Source organism: Cygnus atratus, chromosome 1 (genome assembly GCF_013377495.2).
Source record: "Cygnus atratus isolate AKBS03 ecotype Queensland, Australia chromosome 1, CAtr_DNAZoo_HiC_assembly, whole genome shotgun sequence".
Lineage (NCBI taxonomy): Eukaryota > Metazoa > Chordata > Aves > Anseriformes > Anatidae > Cygnus > Cygnus atratus.
Genome location: NC_066362.1, coordinates 24,335,448 through 24,354,102, shown reverse-complemented (window position 1 = coordinate 24,354,102; position 18,655 = coordinate 24,335,448). Strand labels below are relative to the sequence as shown.

Below are 18,655 nucleotides of genomic sequence, written 5' to 3'. Positions count from 1 at the left end.
ACAGAAAATAAAATAGTAAACAAAATCATATTGGAGACTCCAATCTTTCAGCTTTAAAAGTTTTATAATACCTAATTAACCTTACGGTAGTCTAAGATTTCAGAATCAGATTCACTCATAGACAAATGAGGAAGGGAGGAAAAAGGATAGCAGAGAAAAGTTTGTAATTTGAGTTTAGATCGGGGGAAACTTCGTACTTATATTACAAAAAAAACTTGCTTGGAGAGTCAATTTAAACACCTACCAAAATATGAATATTTTGATTCAATCATTAAAAAAAAAAAAACAAAAACAAAAAAAACCTTTATTTTCTGCCTTACTTCTCAGAATTGAGAAGGGAAGCATCTTTTCTGGTCTAATGATTTACTTATGCCATCTGGTGGAAATGAGCTGGCATGACTAGTTTCAGTAATGGAATGAAATGTATGCAACTTGAAAATTTATTTATATTTTTAAATTTGCTATTTTTTTACTTCAATTAAAATAATTCAGTATAATGAATAAAATGGTATGTCCAGGACTTAGCTTGGTGGTTTCAAAGCCCAGTAAGCTATACAATTCAAACTAAATTACACAGACTAATACTGCTTCTACTGTTAGCTCACACACACACGCAAAATGCTGCATATCTTCCATTACGTAACTCCGACTAGAGTTCTCAGAACGTTCCACCTGCATACAAAGTGGAAGAAATTTGGTTTTCAAAATATTGTGTTTTGAGTGCCCTCCTGTGTTCAAGTGGTGAAATGCAAAGTTAATTGAAAGAATTTTCTTCCTTTCAAAATGTAGTATTGCCATCCAAAAGCATTGTAGTATCATGTTGTTTGCTTCCTTTATGAGAGCTCCAAAAAATCTACACCTCTTGCTTTCTTAATTAGTTAGAGTGCTTCTTTTACTTGCTTTTTGCTAGATGCTCACAGTTGTTTTTAAACATGTTCTTAGATTTGAAAAACGTTTCCTCATTTATTCCAAATAGGGAATGACTACATAATTACTCGTGCAAAAGTCAAGTTACAATTTTCTAATAAAAATATATCCATCCACTCATTTTAATATGCAAAATTTAATTAAGTTGTAAACTTCGTGTACTCTGACCAGTAAGTCTGACTAGTTTAATAGATGAAATAGAGCAATAGAAATGGAGTAATAAAAGAAGCAATAGCAATAATATTCTTTCTGAACGCACATTAAAGCACATAGAAAAGGAAATTGAGTACAGGCAAAAGGAAATTCCAAAAGCTAGGGGAGAGGCACAAATCCAGTCTCAGCATTTGAACCAAAATGCTTAAAACATGCAATTTCATTCTTGGCCCTCATTCCAAGATACCTACTTGCTATGGTTGCAAGTTGGGAGCCAAAAATTAGTGAACACTTTTTACAGCCACTTCCATTCATCATTTCTGTGTCTAACACCAGCAGATGGGACGACGAGACCAAGGAAGGAAAACAGAGTTTCAGCCCAAAAACAAAGCAGCCATGAACAATGCAGCTGTATATTGTTTTGCTTTATTTTTTCATGTATCGCAGCCTATTAGTCATTTTTCAGTGATCTTCTGCCAAATAATTTACATTTTCTGCTAGTTTAGTGAGATAGGTTAGTTTATCTTGGCCTTGCATATTATTTTTAATCTACACACAGGTACTTGGGTGATTTAAATAACAAATGACAGAATCTCAGTACATTTCTAGCAAGCTGGTAATCAGTACATATATACATCTAGAACTGTATTGGAAGATTCAGCTTACTTGAATAAGATGAAAAATGTATTGGAAGAGAAAGACTGGAAAACATGCAATAGTAGCTGCCTAGTCAGATTTTGCCTGGAGGGCAAGGTCCAGGCTCACCAAGAAGGTATTCATGGGACAGGCCCAGGACTTCACCAGGCTGGGATAACCAGAGCAATGCCCAGGACATGGTAATGGGAGCAGGCTGAAAAGGTCTGGAGAGCATTCCCGCTTTGCCAAACCCAAGCTGCCTCATACCTCCTCCTCTCCACTTCTTTCAACATCCTTTGCTACTTATACATGGTTTCCAAGCTAAAATAAGGCAAAGGAGGTTCTCGTTGGAGGATGGTGTGCAAGGGCAAGGGATATAGACTGGATTCAGACCTTTTGGTTATGTCGCATCCAAAAAAAAAAACAAAAAACTGTTGGTGCCTCTTACTGCACTTCTTCAGTAGATATTTAGGTGGTGAAATATGAAATACTTGCCAGTTAATCCAGTAAGTTCTTATCCCTCCCAATATGCCTTTTGCCTCTTATATAAAAAGATTAAAACACCCTTGAGAGGAAATTCAAGTATGATACATTTACATTTAATCTTTAAAACAATCTATTATAGCTGGTGGGAGAGCTCTTCTAATGCTAATGGGAACTGGATACAAATCTTTCTCAAAATACAGTATTAAAAAGTGGGGGAAAGAGGTCTCAGTCCCCAAATTAGCAAGCTTTTGAAAATCTAGTTTTACAACTCTGTTTCTTTTGATAGTGCATGACATCTCACATATTTTAGTAGAAAGCTAAAAATGAGGCACATGAAAGACTTACTTACACTAATTTTGACAGGAGGTAGATCAAGATCTTATTAGAGTAATTTATACTATTTAATAAATAACACATTCCTTCTTTTATTTCATTCAGTTTGCAGCTCGGAACCTGAAAATGTCCAATCTGATCCAAAGAATTATACTAGTCTTCTGGTTACGTGGGAAAGACCTCGGGTTGTGTATGATACTATGATTGAGAAATTTGCTGTCTTTTATCAACAATTGGATGGAGAAGACCAGACTAAGCGTGAATTTCTGACAGATGGGTATCAGGACTTGGTAACTGTAAACTCTTCAAGTTTCATACAAAATGGTGATGGCAAAGCTCTTGTTAATTATCTTAAAGGATTAAACAGTAGCTGGGAACTGATTCAGTAAAAAAAATATATATCTTTGGCTACATCTTAGAGAAACTGTACTTCATTTGTGGGCAGTGATGCCACAGAGATGATTAAACAAACAAGCAAACAAACAAAACTCTTTAGGCCATAAATAGAGAAAGCTTTTGCAGACTGATCTTCTGATTTACCTGTAGTATCACCAAAATGTTATGACCATGTCAAACTCAGAGCTTCTTAGCCATAAAACTCAGAGCTCCTTAACCTGTCAGTTAATAGTGACCTGTACTTCATTGCTTAGTGATCTGAAAAAAATGACCTACACAAGCAGCTAATGAGAATCACTACTATCATACTGCTATAAGAATTAAGTTAGTGATCTACAGCTTTGTGGTATTTCACGTATGTGATCTGTTCCTGTCAGTCTCTTTAAAGACTCATAAGCTTATCAGAGATCATGTTACCTAAACTGATTACCTAAAGTAGTATTCTTCATTAAATAAGTATGCAGTTTGGTATCCTCCATTTAAAAATTCACAAGAATTTCTTTTCAAAGTTGCCTGAAGAGTTTTTGTGACAATAAAATGTAAAAAGCTTATATTAGAGTCCTAAAAGGAAAGACCTTTATGCTTCGTATGAAAAGTGTGTTATGAAAAAATATTAACATTTCCAGATATTTGATACATCTTTGCAAGTAAATGATTAAATGTGGTTTTTCTTTTAGGGGGCTATTCTAAATAACCTGCTGCCCAATACAAGTTATGTTCTTCAGATAGTTGCTGTTTGTTCTAATGGGCTGTATGGAAAACACAGTGACCAAGTCATTGTTGATATGCCTTTAGAGGACCAAGGTAAGTGTTCTTTTGAGCTTAGTGATCACTTTGAGCTGAAAATCTGTATTAGGTGAGGTAGTCTGTTTGCAAACCAGTTAAAATGTGCAACTGTCAAAATATGCTAAAATGAAATTTCAAAATCACTGCTGTTAACCTTCAGCTTGTTCTTTGCTACTGATATTTTATCATGATATAATTCCCCATTCCTTGTAAACATTACCTATGAAAGATTGCATGTTAATGTTTTTAACTCTAAAAATATTCTGAAAAACGCCTACCTTGTTTCAAATCTCACAAGTGTATTTTTTTAGGAATATGACGTAGAGAAATAAAGCCATGTTTGGTATTATTTCTCTACGGATCAATCATCCTCCTGACTCCCACAATCCAACCACATTGCCAAAGTGTTAAGGAAACAAGTAATAGAACCCCAAAGTATGACTTATAAATCTGTATCGATTGATTTTGAAATTTGATTACTTATGATTACTTGGAGTTTGATTTCAAAGCACTTGCGGTGATGGAATTCCCTTGCTTCTTAATGTTGCCTCGCAAAAAATCAAAAGGCCTAACAAACAAATCTTACTGATTGCACAACCAGATTTACCTCTTCTATGCCTGCTGGTAAATATGAAATAGTGTGAAACTATAGCATGGAGCTTGATCTTGTCCTTAATAATTTCTTACATTTTGTGGAAGTTTTAGCATCAGAATTCACCCTGTGAATTAAGAAACCTGTAACCGGTCATAGGAACAAAACAAAACCTTTCTGATCATGTAACAAACCACTTTTTTTTTTTTTTTTTTCAATCTAAGGACCCAGATACCGGTCGTTTATTTGTAGACTGTGTAAGTTCAGTTTTACACTTAGTTAAGTCTGTTTAGCTACAGCAGAGTCTTTAGCAATGTTGATGCACAGGTTAGTTTTTCATTTTGGGGGAACACCATTCCTTTGCACCGAGAAGGAAGATGAGTCTTGATGATCTTTCCTGCATAAATAGTGAATTAATAATGGTAATAGGCATACAATAATATGACATTGCCGGAAGGAGGGGGAGGCAGATTCAGGTATAGTACATATAATGTTTCTATAAACATCTACCTTGTCTTTCAAACACAATGTATTAAGAAGAATTTTTGGACTCTTATGCTAATATCTATGAGAATTTTCATATTACTCTTCAGTCCACAAGAAGGTTCTGACATTTCACTTTTCTGTTTCTCTCTTATCTGCCTTTTAGTCCCCATATCTCCCCACTTCCTCTCCAAAATTTGCTTATGTTATGTTTGAAAATTTTTCTCAGATGAGATTTCATTTACACAGAAGAGATTTCCTTTACACAGGCCCATTTCTGCATGGAGTGATAAATAAATAGTTCAGCGTTGTCATTATTAAACAATAGCAAAGTCAACTGCAGTTGGCACAGTGCTGCCAACACAGCTTCAAAAGCTAAGAAAAAAAAATCCAATGTAGGTAATATCCGTAGGATAATCCACCCTACTACTACCGTTGTATCCCTGCTGTAGGGATCAATCAGACCTGGCTGCATACCAGCCTGTAATGTGCCATGACTCCCTTTGGAAGGAAATGTGGATGCACAGGTGGGCATGGAGACAAGATCTGGGGCTGTGAGACCACAGAGCCAGCACTGCACAGCACACCTGGGGTGCAGGCAAATGCTGCTGGGGACCAAGCCCAGCAATAGGCTGGTGGGGTGTCTGGCAGTCTGCAGCTGCCCAGCAGTGCAGATATGAGCCCTGCATCTTTGCTGTGCTTCTGCTGAGGGCAACAGTGGGTTTGTGTTCATGGCAGTAGAAGGAAAAGTGCCTTGCTTTGGAGATACATACTGGAAAACTCATTTCACCCTCCAGCATCTCTGCAGAATTTCTCTGAGATTTGTCTGATAAGAGATTTTGGTGCAATAAATGTTATGTTTAGCAGTTCTGAGTGAAGGTCTGATATTCTCCTGCCTATAAAAATAAATTTTTACACTAATTTATTTTTATTAAAGAAAGAGCAAGTATGGCGCAAGGATTCCAAAGTGGAAAAATAATGTAAAGATGTATCTATCTGCAGTATGAAAGTATGAACAGGTTAGCATAACTTTGAAAAATGGTATTTTTGTGTTTTCTGCCATTTAAGCATTTAGATATGTCTCCTTAATGTGCATTGAAGAAAATGAATGTATGCAAGCTTTCTTATCCCGTTTTCTTTTTTTTCAGAATAAATAATTGTAAAGAGGAGAGTTAAACATTACGCATATCAGAACTATATAAACACCTTTTTTTTTTTTTTTTGTCAAATTTCAGACAGTTCTGAAAATCTGTAACAGTTTCAGGTCTGCCTAAGGTGTTTCCTTTAATTTGCAAGAGCTTCAAAATTGAGGGAGATTATTTCACATCAAATTAAGTCTTTCAAGGATATTGTAAGTTAAAAAAAAAAAAAAAAAAAGGAGAGGGAGAAGTTCATAATTAAAAACAAAATGCTAAAATTAATATTCTACGTTTCATAAAAGTTGTTACTTTGTGATGCTTCCTAGCTGACACTGACACAAAGTTATTAAATGTGCTTTGTGTTTAGTTTGACACTTTAACAGTGGTATATCTGAAATTGCTGAATGACCGAAGTTCAGGGAAAAATCCTTCCCATATAATTAGTATGATTGATAGGGGTGTGCACTGCTCTACAGATACTTTTATAAATACTATCTTAGCTCTGGATATAATTTTAAAATGCAAATAAATAAATAAATAAAAACTTCCATTCATTTCTAATATTAATGTGTATTTACATACTTATTTTTACTAATTATTTACATCTGAATTAACTGCTGTAAATATAGCAACTATTTTCATATTTAATATCGCAAATATGAAACAACAGATATGAAAATGTAATATCTTATGAGAAAGATTTGTTCAGAGCTACTTGATGATTACAACTATAACATCAAATTGGTTTTGTGATCTGCTTTATAGATCTTGAGGCAAAAGGGGATTTCTTGGAGCTCCTGCTTGTGAATTTATGAGAGAAAAGTTATCTTCACCATGAAGACATGAAATAAAATTGACTCACATAAAGCATAAACTAAAAGTTTCATATTCAAGAATTACTGAGTAAGCCAGTTTAATTAAGGTGAAAATCACTGCAGTCACCTCCAGATCAATTAATCTTCACATTAAAAGTTAAAAAGAGGCATGAGACATGTGGAATCATTAGGTGGCCCCTTTTCCGGAAAGAATTCAGCCCTTGGAGTGGCCACTCTTAAAGAGGGAAGTTTCAGTACACGAACCTGGTGTTCAGAAAACTCACAATCATTGTTTTAGCCTTCTCCTTCTGAGATGCTTGCAAGGGGAGAGTGTTTCTCATGCCTTCTCCCCACCCGATGTGGTCCTCAACCAAGGTGTAAAGCTTCTCCTCCTTGCCAGTGCTTTCTAACAGGAATGACCTCTTTTGACTCTCTGTCATCCTCTGTCCACCCTGTTGATTTCTAAAATCATTTTAATTTGTGGAAGCCTCAGGATCTCTGATGTGACATCCCACAGGTGATCATATTTGAGACTTCTGCACTTTGTTTTATTCCTAAACTGTTCAGGTGGCAGCATTTCAGGTTGTGATAAAGTGCACATGCACAGGCGAATTTTCTTCCAATCTGTTTTCAATTAGTGAAAGCCAGTAGCTGCCCTACCTGATGTAGCTGCCCAGCCTCCGTTGAAAGTGAAGTAAATCACATACATAGTGTTTAATCAGCTTTGATGAAAGTCCAACTTTTACTTACCAATTTTTTGTTTGTTGTTAGAACTGGATTTTGAATATCTGAATGTGTGCTTTGACTCTCCAGATAACATCTGTATACCTCTGAAAGTTCTGCAGTAGTTTGTTGTGTCATTAATACCAGTGGTATTTAGTTGCTTTTACTGACAGAGGACATGAAAATAATATATCTCTCCTTTCATCTTCCTTTGTGGAGGAGACATTGATTGGGATTTATCAAAATAAAAAATAAAAATAAAAATAAAAATGCTGGGATATGAATTTCAAACCGATGGCAGCTCATACGGTCAACGATGCTTTGTGAGGGTCTAACTATGCTATTTCTTTGTAACTTGTCTTTGTGAGTGATTTTTGTCCTAAAAACACAAAGCATATCCTCAGTGTTTCACTTGGGGGTGCTTTTTTCTAAATTTGTACTGATAAATGTAGACATCTAAAAGCTAATTTAAACAAAAGAAATAGGCTTTACTTTTTTCTTGCTGTGACGTTTATTACTTAAGACAGTACAGAAGTTTATGGTGTGTGTGTTATTCTACAATTACAAATCAGAAGTTTTTTTTTTTAAGATTTTCATTGAGTTTAAATGTAGGGAATGTTGTTTCCTATTTCTGTCTTTGTTTTATCATTTCTTCATCTGTCATTAAAATGCACTATTATATGAAAAGATGTCTTCAAAACTTTCTAACTAATGATTTCACTATTTAAAATGTAAGCTCTAGAATAAGCAATATGTGGTTCCAGAAGAAATAAACAAATTTGTTTATCAACCTATATCAACCGGTTGTTTTTTTCGGGGGGCAATTCTGCTCAGTTGGAGGATGTTAGCACATTTCTATAATATGCTGTCAAAACAAAAACTCAGCAACATGGTTAACAGAGCTTCTGTAAGTTTGTGTCTCTAAGACTTTTGGCATTTTTATGACCAAGTAAAATTAAAACACCTTGGTAAAATGGTAGACAATTGAGTGTTTTTAATATATATTATATATGTATATATATATAATATATATGTTTATGTTAATGTCTCTCCATAGAAGCAACAGCAAGAAAAGATAGTGTCCTGCTTCTAGAATTGGAGGACACATACCGTACTGTATAATCTAGCACAATCAATATGTTTTATTTTTCTGATTGTCTGATTAGAGATCAGCTCAAGACTAGTGACCACAAAATGAATAGGTAGTATTTCTCTGTACTTTTATTTTTCAGAGAAGTCTCTTGAGTTCATAATATATGGTATGGGTCTACTGTAGAAAGACTTTTCAAATTAATGTCTTATGATGTTTGATTTCTATCATTGAGAAGCCAGGGAATATCATTATCTCCTCCTCCATCCCTTCCTCCCCTCTGCTCCCCTCCCCACCCTGCCCCGGAGCCTCCTAGGCTTCCAGGAGTCAGAGGTAAGATAATTTTTCTCTATATCATTAATAAAAGGTTAATTCATTACCAATTACCAAGCACTTGGTAATTTATAAAAAGTTATTTATGAAAGAACAATTTATGAAACTTTTGTGCAGGTTCAGTCAACGTGGTTTTAAGTTCTAGAATCTACTAATAAAACAGAGCTTGTGTGTGTAATAAACTTTATCTAATTGTATGTTGCATATAATATGTGTCTCAATTTGTTTGGAAATGTAGATATGGACAGACCGCAGACAACACAAGTTACGTCTGTGTAACTTTGCAGAGATAAGAAGTATAACTATGGTATCTTTATACTAGAGTACTGAGACAACTCCATTTGGGAATCACAGAGGAGATGCAGACATACAGTTCTGTGGGATGTTGTTGTTAGAATCACTTCCCAGGCTGAGAGACTGGCATTTTCATTCAGTGCAAATCAAATTCAGAATCCGTGTTAGCACTGATGAATAGACGGGGCACTACAACATTGCTTAGGAGAAAGCCTTGGAAAGACTAAGAAAGAGAATTGGGTTTTCTGAGGATAAAGGAAGCAGTAAAATGAGTTCACACTGTGGAAAGGGTGTGAGATTTCATCACTCAAGGCCATGCCAGTTTGATTTGAAAGTTTCTTCTACCTGCTTTGAAGCCTCTCTTTCTGACCACTATCACAAGCATAATACTGGTTTTGGTCAAAAAGACAGTGAGAAAGAAGGTAAGAGACTACCTTTATATTTTAGAGGGAAGGATTTTCACATGGATTCTTGCTTGACACCAAAAGCTTTAGAGTATCTCTTTGAACAGTGCCCAGTACCTGCTTATCATCCCCATCTTTCATGGGATGTGGTACAACTGGGTTCTGTTTCTTACATTGTAGTGGAGACAAGTTTGAAGACCTTAAGCACTGGAGCCTTGACTGTAATAATGGGTGGGTCTGTTTAGTCTGCCCTGACAGAGGTGGAGGCCAGTGTGCTGCATGGTGAATATGATGTCATGGCTTGCAATAGTACATAACTCCAAGCATGAGTGCACAAATGAGGAATTTTCTGTACGAAAATTATAGAACAGATCATTTTACAAGAATATATTTGGAACTTTCAGAGTAAATGTAGAGAAATGCTTGATTCCCAGACTTATTTTTCTCTTTACTGTATTTCAGCATTCAACTGTGGTTTCTCGTGGACAACATTCTCATAAACTTAGATGTGTTTCCTCAGTGCAGATTCGACATATAATGCAGTATGAAATTAGGGCCAGTCAGGACTGTTGTAGTTAAAAGCCTCCAGCCTGGATGAGTTCTGCTACCCTTACAGCTAGGAAGCTTGGTCCCTTCTTCAGACACAATCCTATAAAACACGTTAGACTGAATCTCAATAAATTCATTAACTGATCAACTGGGTCCTTGTGGAGTCAATAATTCTGTGAATTTAAAATGTTGGGTGATATGGTTTATATTTTTCTTTTATAGAGGCTGACCTCATTCCTGAACTGAATGAAACTGAAGAATATGAGGTATAGCATTCATTTCCTTTTGAAAGAGCATTTCAAAGTAATACACACATTTCAACAAAATGAAATAGATGTTCTGTGAAAATTTACAGACATATGTCACCAACTGAATATATTTTCTGCATTTATACACACATACATATGTATGCATATAACACCTTCTCTTTCAGCTGTATTTTTCCAGAGAAGACTTTAGAGATATCTCACTATCTAAACACTTCCCTGGAGCTGGAGATATATGGAGAAGTAAGGGAAATTGAAGGATATTTTTGCAGGCCTAAATATTTTTGGAAATGAGACATCAGGTTACTCTTACCTCTGAGTGAAGTCGATGACAAAATTGTTCATTTAGAAGAATCAAAGTTGTAATTCAGTATTAAGCTTTTTAGAGTTGTTTAAAGAGAAATCTGACTTGGTCTTACTTATAACAGGAAAATCTTGTAATGTGGTATACTAAAGTAAGGGAGGAAGGCACTTGTGCTTAAGAATAAGATTTGTGTGTGTGTGCTATTGGTTGAATTTAACAGCTATCATTCCAAATCATGAAATTTCAAAATTTTTGGAGGGTCAGTTGCCCTTACTCCTTGAACTCAAGTTAGAGATTAAAGTTTATAGTATAACCATTTCACATAATTTTAGATGTTTTTATGATACCCTCTTTAGACTTTATAAGGTAGTGCTTAAGGACGTGGTTTAGTGGTAAACTTGGCAGTGTTACGTTAATGGTTGGATCTGATGACCCTAGAGGTCTTTTCCAATCTAAATAATTCTATGATTCTATGTTTTATATATTTGGTAACTAGGTTTCTTGCATCCTAGCAAGGAGAGAGATGAAAATATCACAATTAAATTATTAAAACAGATTAATGCAGATTTCACAATATGGACAATTCCTTCAGTAAGATCTACATTGGTATCAAGTAATCCCTCAGGAATTTTATTTTACTGTTTAAATTTCTGACTACAGTATTCTCACTGTGTGGCAAGTCCTTGTTAGTTAATTGGAGAGAGAGTTTGTATTTACCTTTCTAACTATATTTACCCTCCCTTGTATTTGTGGAAGCTGACAAACCAATAATATAGGGATTTCTCTAAATTTATGTAGCTACATATCTAGATTATCACATTATAACTGTCACATGAGTAGCTAAGTGACAGTGTGTGTCAATTTAGTCAAGAACTTTACCTGAACCAAGACAATTTAAAAGTGTGGGCATTGCCCTTCAGAAGTATATTTTCAGAAACAAGGGGCTGTCCAGTCCTGCCTAGGTTTGAGGACACAATGTAGGTGCTGCTGTGCCTACATTTTAGGTATACAGACATTGGAATGAAATCCAAACCTGAGAGTCATGTCTGAGGTCCCCTGTATAGTGTGAGTGCAGTAGATATTCCTAAAACAAAAAAGGGACTGCTGCGTGAAGCACAGCTCTTGTCTAGTGGTTAAAGACTGAATAAATTTATTTATTCAGTCTGTTTTATTCAGTCTCTGGTAAGACTGAATAAAAGTTAACTGTCCTATCAGTTGTGTGCCCCAGTTAATAGTTTGCTCAGTCATGCTTCATTTGGGGCACCTTACTTCCCAGACCCTTGACTTTGCATTCATCTCCCTGCTGTGCTTTGTTCACTTCAGTGCAGGAATGTGACATCAACTCAGACTAAACTGTAGTGGAAACGGAGGGTTTCTCAGACTGAGAATTGCATCCCGGTTTCCTATTTTCGAAGTGTTCTCTCTCAACATTATGGTCTTGAATAAAAACAGTTGGGAATTACCACCACATCATCAAGCCATATCTTCAAAAGAAAAACAGTTTTGATTGTATTTGGAGAGCAAATTTTTACATGGGCAGATAGTGATAGGAAAAGAGGGCATGCTTTTAAACTGAAAGAGAGGAGATTTGAATTAGATATTAGGAGGAAATTCTTTACTATGAGGGCGCTGAGACACTGGAACAGGTTGCCCAGAGAAGTTGTGGATGCCCCATTCCTGGAGGTGCTCAAGGCCAGGTTGGATGGGGCTTTGGGCAGCCTGGTCTAGTGGGTGGCATCCCTGCCCTTGGCGTGGGGGTTGGAACTAGATGATCTTTCAGGTCCCTTCCAACCCAAGCCGTTCTCTGATTCTATGATTCTGTTCTGCAAGAGGTTGTGTCCTGATGGTGTCTATTAGCCATAAGTGTGCCTATCAAGTCAATGGAAAGAGTTGTGCTCCTTGTACAGAGCTGTGCTGCAGATTTTGCAGTGTTGGGCACAGCACAAAGCACCTCTGTGCTTGGTCAAAACAAAATTCCCTCCTGAGCAATTTAGATGAATGTACTCTACAATTTTGGATATGGGTCAGGGAAAGTTGGGGACAAGGACAGGATTTGAACCCTGGTCCTCAAGGACCACCAAGATCCTGATTACATTTATTTATTTATTTATTGGATCTGGTCTTAAAAGTCAAAACCCTGATGTAGATTTTTTACAAGATATCATTATTTGTGTTCAGCAAAGGATCATAACAAGGACTAGATAGTGTCACTCACAAGACTTGTGAAACTTTTACACAATAAACTTTTGCATCCTGAACTATTATGTTCTAGGAAACTATGATGATCCATCAGATTTAAAGACAGGCCATAAATATATTCTGTTTTTAGGACAGTTTAATCAATAAATAGAATATTAATGCAAATCTCAAGATATTCTGATAGCAAAATCCTTTTTCTTTGGTGTGTACTGTATATACAATTGCATTTTATTAGAAAGGTGTAGAACTTCCTGAGCAATAAATATAAATAATGAAGTGGTTTTTATCTCTCAGAGTAAAAGTAACACGTCAGAAGTTGTTGTGCACAGGATTTTTTTATTTGTCTTTCAAATCAATAATATTTTCAAGTGAAGAGGATATCTAATCTTACAATTATATATTTTGTTTTAAGACCACCAGTCTTCTGAAAGGTTGTCAGTTGTTTTGCACCTCTTGTTTTTATGGAGCCAGAGAAATATGTTATTGCAGTTTTGGCTTTCATTTGTGTACAGTGTCTATAAACACTTAATTGTCTTCGGCTATGATATTTTTTCAAAGGATGAAGTTGATGAAAAGGAAACAGAGGTGGATGAAGAAATTGCAGTGATTCCTAGCACTGACAGTGCAATAAACCAAATAAGAAGGAAAGATTTCCAGGTGACTACATCCAGCTACAGTCAAGAAAACATGGGAACTAAACCTAATGATGTTAAAAGAAATAGATACTTAACGAGAGAAGAAGAATTGAATGGTAAGGATGATGTTTTCAAAGCAGTTTATTATCCTACTTCTCCACCTGTTAGTGAAATTTCTGAAGAAGAGGAAGATCCTTTTTTGGAATCCCGAACAATTACTGGAGTTCCTCCTCAACTCATTGACTCCACCAAAGGCATAGAAGAAGAATACATATACCTTTCTTCAGGCACTGAACCAACCAGAATAACAACTACTGGCCATACCGATGAAGATTTCTTATTGCCTCCTTTTAAACATGATCAGGAATCTGATGACTTTTGGAGTTCAGTTCTTACCACTTCTTCAGCACAGCTGGTTACAGAGGAGACCTCCCAAGAAGACATCCTTCCTTCAGGAAGCCCACATATAAGCATGCAGGATGTTCTTTCCCAAGGCTCCATTAAATATGTTTCAGAAAGTGTAGCACCCTCAAGCTCTGATGAACCTCCAAAGCATACATCTTCCGCTGATGGAAATTTGTGGTTTCGTAACACTACAGATCTAACAACTCAGTCTGTTGGTACATCGGATAGCAGGCAATTGTCTCAGACTAGTTACACTGAGGCTTATGTAGAGGGATTAAAGCCAGCTACAGTGCCCTATTCAAGCAGCCCAGTGGTTTCACAAGACACTTCAGATGCGGATTTAGAATTGCCACATTATCCTACCTTTGCTTTCTCCTCTGCTGAATTATCACCTCACTCTGTCTCTTCGAGCTCTGGAGAATATGGTTCTGCTTCTGCTGCCAGTGAGGTACTCTCTCAGACAACTCAGCCAGTCTATAATGGTGAGATACCTCTTCAACCTTCCTACAGTAGTGAAGTGTTTCCTCTAGTCACCCCTTTATTGTTTGACTCTCAGATGCTCGACACTACCCCTGCTACATCAGATAGTGATGTGACCTTGCATGCTACACCTGTATTTCCCAGTGTTGATGTGTCATTTGAACCCACCCTGTCTTCCTATGATGATGTACCTTTGCTTACATTTTCCTCTGCTTCCTCCAGTAGTAAAATGTTTCACCGTCTGTACACAGTTTCTCGAATGTTTCCACAAAGTGCTACTCCAGCCGTTGCAAGTGATAAGGTGTCCCTGCATGCTTCTTTGACATTGGCAGAGGGTGATACATTAATGCGGCCAAGCCTTGCTCAATATTCTGATGTGGTGTCACATCAGACTACTCATGCTGCTTCAGAGACACTGATATTTGGTCATAATAGAACTCACATATTTTCTGAAGTCGAACCATCCAGCAGTGATTTAAATGTGCATGTACTATCTACAATGTCTGAACTTCCTTATGCTTTGTCTAGTAATGTGGGCTCCCTCCAAAGCTTTACTGTTTCTTATGACTCTGCAGAATTTGTGCATGATTCTGTTGACGTATTTCGTCAGGATCCTTTATTTAGCAGCTATAACAATGTACTGGTGCATAAACCTTCCTCTGTAATATCACAAGCTGATACTTTGCTGCAGCCTACGCGCTCTCTGTCTAGTGATCTGGATTGGTCTGAAGCATACTCTGGTAGTGAGTCCCTTTTGCCTGATACAGACACTTTGACCGTACTTAACGTTTCTTCCTCTGATTCTGTAGATGAAATTACATATGAATCATCTGGGTTTATTGATGTTACTAAGATGCTTCAAAAAGGTGATGTTGTGTATGGAGATGAGAAAGAACTGCAAATTTCTTCTTCTTTAAGTGAAATGGCTTCCAATGCTGAAAGTAAAGTGATACCCGAACCTTCTACATCTGTTTTTAATAATGATATAATTAAACAGAATACGTCTCTGCAAGAAAGTCCACTTCCTGTTTCTAGCACAAAGGGAATCCTTCCAGTCTCTTTTGCTATTCCCACTACTAAGGTATTTGATCACGATATTAGTAAACTTACAGAAAATTACCTTTCTGTTCAGCCTTTGCATGTTACATCTTCAGCCTCTGATGACACTTTGCTTAAACCTGTGCTTAGTGCAATCTCAGAACAAGCTGTCTCTGCCCCTGCTTATAGCAAAATATTATCCTCAACTCAGCCGTACTTTTATGAGGCCTCAGCTACATTAAATAATGAAGCTTTACTGCGATCCTCCTTCCACACTTCTGGCGACGGCACTCTGTTTAACACAGCTGCAGTAGTGCCTAGTGATCCGATATTGGCTGAAAGCTCCAGGGTTTATAAAGATAGTTCTACATTTGACCAAATATTGCATCAAATGGCACCAGGTTCTGCTACAAATGAAACTATACTGCCTTCTACACCTGCACCTTCTGTTGCTGATATGTTGTCAAACACTTTTAGTAAGCCCACAGCATCACTTCAAAGTTTATCTGTATCTTATGCAAGTGAGGAATATGTTCCATCCAGCTTGTTTAACAGTGAAGATGTTCAGCAGGTTATGCCTTCATTGTACAGTAGTGATGTTTTGTTCCAGCTGACCAGTTTAGAAAATGCCTTTCCCCCCCAAGCAGCAAATGCAGTAACAACTCCCTTCCTAACTGCTGATACATTACCAAATGTAGCTACTCCTCCAGACAGCCATGTCTTTTCAAGTATATTTGAACAAAGTGAGTCTGCCAGTGTCTCTTCAAGTTCTTCACTTGGTTTTGATCCTGTTCAAATGCCTGCAGTGGTTTCTGAATCTGACATGTCCATTCATCACACCCTTCCTTTACCAAACGTACAGATTTCTGTTATGGCTGTTCCTCCCAAAAGTGAGAACCCTGTAACTTTGAATAAGTTGCTGGTTCCTTCTAGAGAATCCTCTGGGTTGTCTCCCAGTATCATGTCCAGTACCGATCTATGGCCTTCTGTAGTTGAGGATGACTACGACGAATATGATGATGGCTTCCCCATAAGTAACTGTATATCATGCACTTCCCATAGAGAAGCTCAGGATATGGTAGTAGAGGAACAAAATGGAGAGGTAAACAATAACAAGGACCAGAGTAACCTAATTATAAGCTCACATTCTGAGAAACCCGAAGAAGAAGAGAAAATTTCAACTGCTGCATCAGACAGTCATATAAACCATGCCATGGACAGACATAATTATACATCTGTACCGACTTTGCCAGCAAGTGTGATATCCAAGAAGCACAACAACCCTACAGTTTTGGAGAACCATATTCAAACTGCTAGTGTCCCACTGCAAAACACATCAGAGTCTAAGTCTTGGGCTGTTTTTACAAGTGATGAAGAAAGTGGTTCTGGCCAAGGTACCTCAGATAGCCTTAATGATAATGAAACATCAACAGATTTCAGTTTTCCTGACCTTAACGAGAGAGAAACTGAAGGGGCAGTTGAAGCAGGTAACTCAGAATTAACTCCTGGATCATCACAGTCATCAGCCTCATCTGTAACTAGTGATCACTCATCAGTATTCAACATCTCTGAGGCAGGTTAGTTATGGATAAGTTTAATGCATACCATGGAAAGCTGCAAGGGGATACATTTGTGCTGTAGAAAATGAGATCTACATATAATAAAAGGAGAACAGGGCCAATGGGTGTGATTAAGGAAGCACTGGGGAACAGGGGGTGCATGCTGAGCTGGCTAGCTAGCGAGTGCTACTTCTGGCTACTTAAAACTGCGCCTGAAATACTCTTCAGAAGGGAGATTCATGCTCTACTTTTGAATAGACGTGTACCATCAGCAGCAGTTGGGTGGTGCAGTTTAAAACCCGAATTTGTTTCAATGTTAATGGTTTAATTTTATTTTTTAAGATAGACGAGGGATGTAAGTTCCTTATACAAAGACAAGTGGTGCCCTTAAAAAAAGAGGAAACAATATCTTTCTGTGAAGAAACATATCTCTGAGATTCTGGTTTTTAATTATGACACCACATTTTCTCTTGTGTTTTATTTTGTATTTTCTAAGGTGTATTGAGCAAGGAAGAAGATGTTTCAGTATGATTCTGATTCATCTTAACTCTCAAAAACATTCGTTTTCATTCTGTTTATGCCAACTTCAAATTTCAGTAAGATTCAGACTTTTTGTGTCAGTTTTGTGCAATTCCAAAACAACAGAGCCACGTTCTTCTGTACTTTTTTTGTATACATTTAGTGTCATTTTCCTAATTAGTCCTAATTGAAGTCAGTGAGAGTTTTTGTGAACTGTGTCTGATAAGATCAGAAGGCAAAACTGCACCTCACATAGATAAGAACTGCATGAATGTAAAGCATTTCCTGTATTTTTAAAAATGTGTTGTTGAAAACTTGAACTATTCAGACACATAATTTGTATTGCCTCTTGTTAGAGTGCTGAAAATGTGAGAGTAAAGTCAGAAAAAATGTCTATGATTTGGTGGGGGAAGAAGGAGAACAAAAAAAAAAATAAAGAACCTTTTATTTTAGAAAATAAATTGAACTTAAGCATTCGCAGCATCTGTAGAGGGCAGTATCATCCAGCTAAATCCACTAAGGAATGGGCTCTGCAAAGCATATGAAATTTTAGGCCCAGTTCTACAAATACGTAGCGAAATCACATGAGATGATATTACTCATGAACAACAGAATACTAATACAAAAAGGTGGCAAATTGACACTCTATATAGTTGGGGCTAATATAATGTGAAAAACAGAAAGTAAAAAAAAAAAAAAAAAGTATTGAAATAACATTAAAAACATGCTGAAATTTTTATTAGTCCTAACAAGTTAGGCATCATAAAACTGAATCAATAAGTGGAAGGTGTCATTCAGTAGGTAAGTGGTTACCACATGGCTCAATTACTTTTTTTTTTTTTCATATCAGCAAAAGAACATTAATATTTCAAAAGTTCTATTGCAAATACAAATGAATGTTACCATAGAAGATTTATAGTTTACGTAATGGGTGTCATTGTTAATTAACAATGAGCTTGAACTATTACTAAGAGTAATTCAAAAAAGACTATATAAGAATAAAATAGTAGTACAATAGCCTTAAAATTTGTTTTCCAGATACTATTGAAAGATACTATACAGTGTTTTTTTCATGTACATTATTTTTTTCTAATAAATCATGCCAGTACAG

The 18,655-nt window shown here is 36.6% G+C and overlaps 1 protein-coding gene across 1 annotated transcript in view; it reads left to right on the top strand.

The window, feature by feature from the left end:
* PTPRZ1 (protein tyrosine phosphatase receptor type Z1) overlaps nt 1–18,655 on the top strand; it is a 141,795-nt gene that overhangs the window by 89,832 nt on the left and 33,308 nt on the right. The window contains exons 9-12 of the mRNA XM_035559360.1: nt 2,641–2,825; nt 3,609–3,735; nt 10,362–10,405; nt 13,467–17,043. Coding sequence (XP_035415253.1) covers nt 2,641–2,825; nt 3,609–3,735; nt 10,362–10,405; nt 13,467–17,043 — 3,933 coding nt within the window. The remainder of the gene's footprint in view (nt 1–2,640; nt 2,826–3,608; nt 3,736–10,361; nt 10,406–13,466; nt 17,044–18,655) is intronic.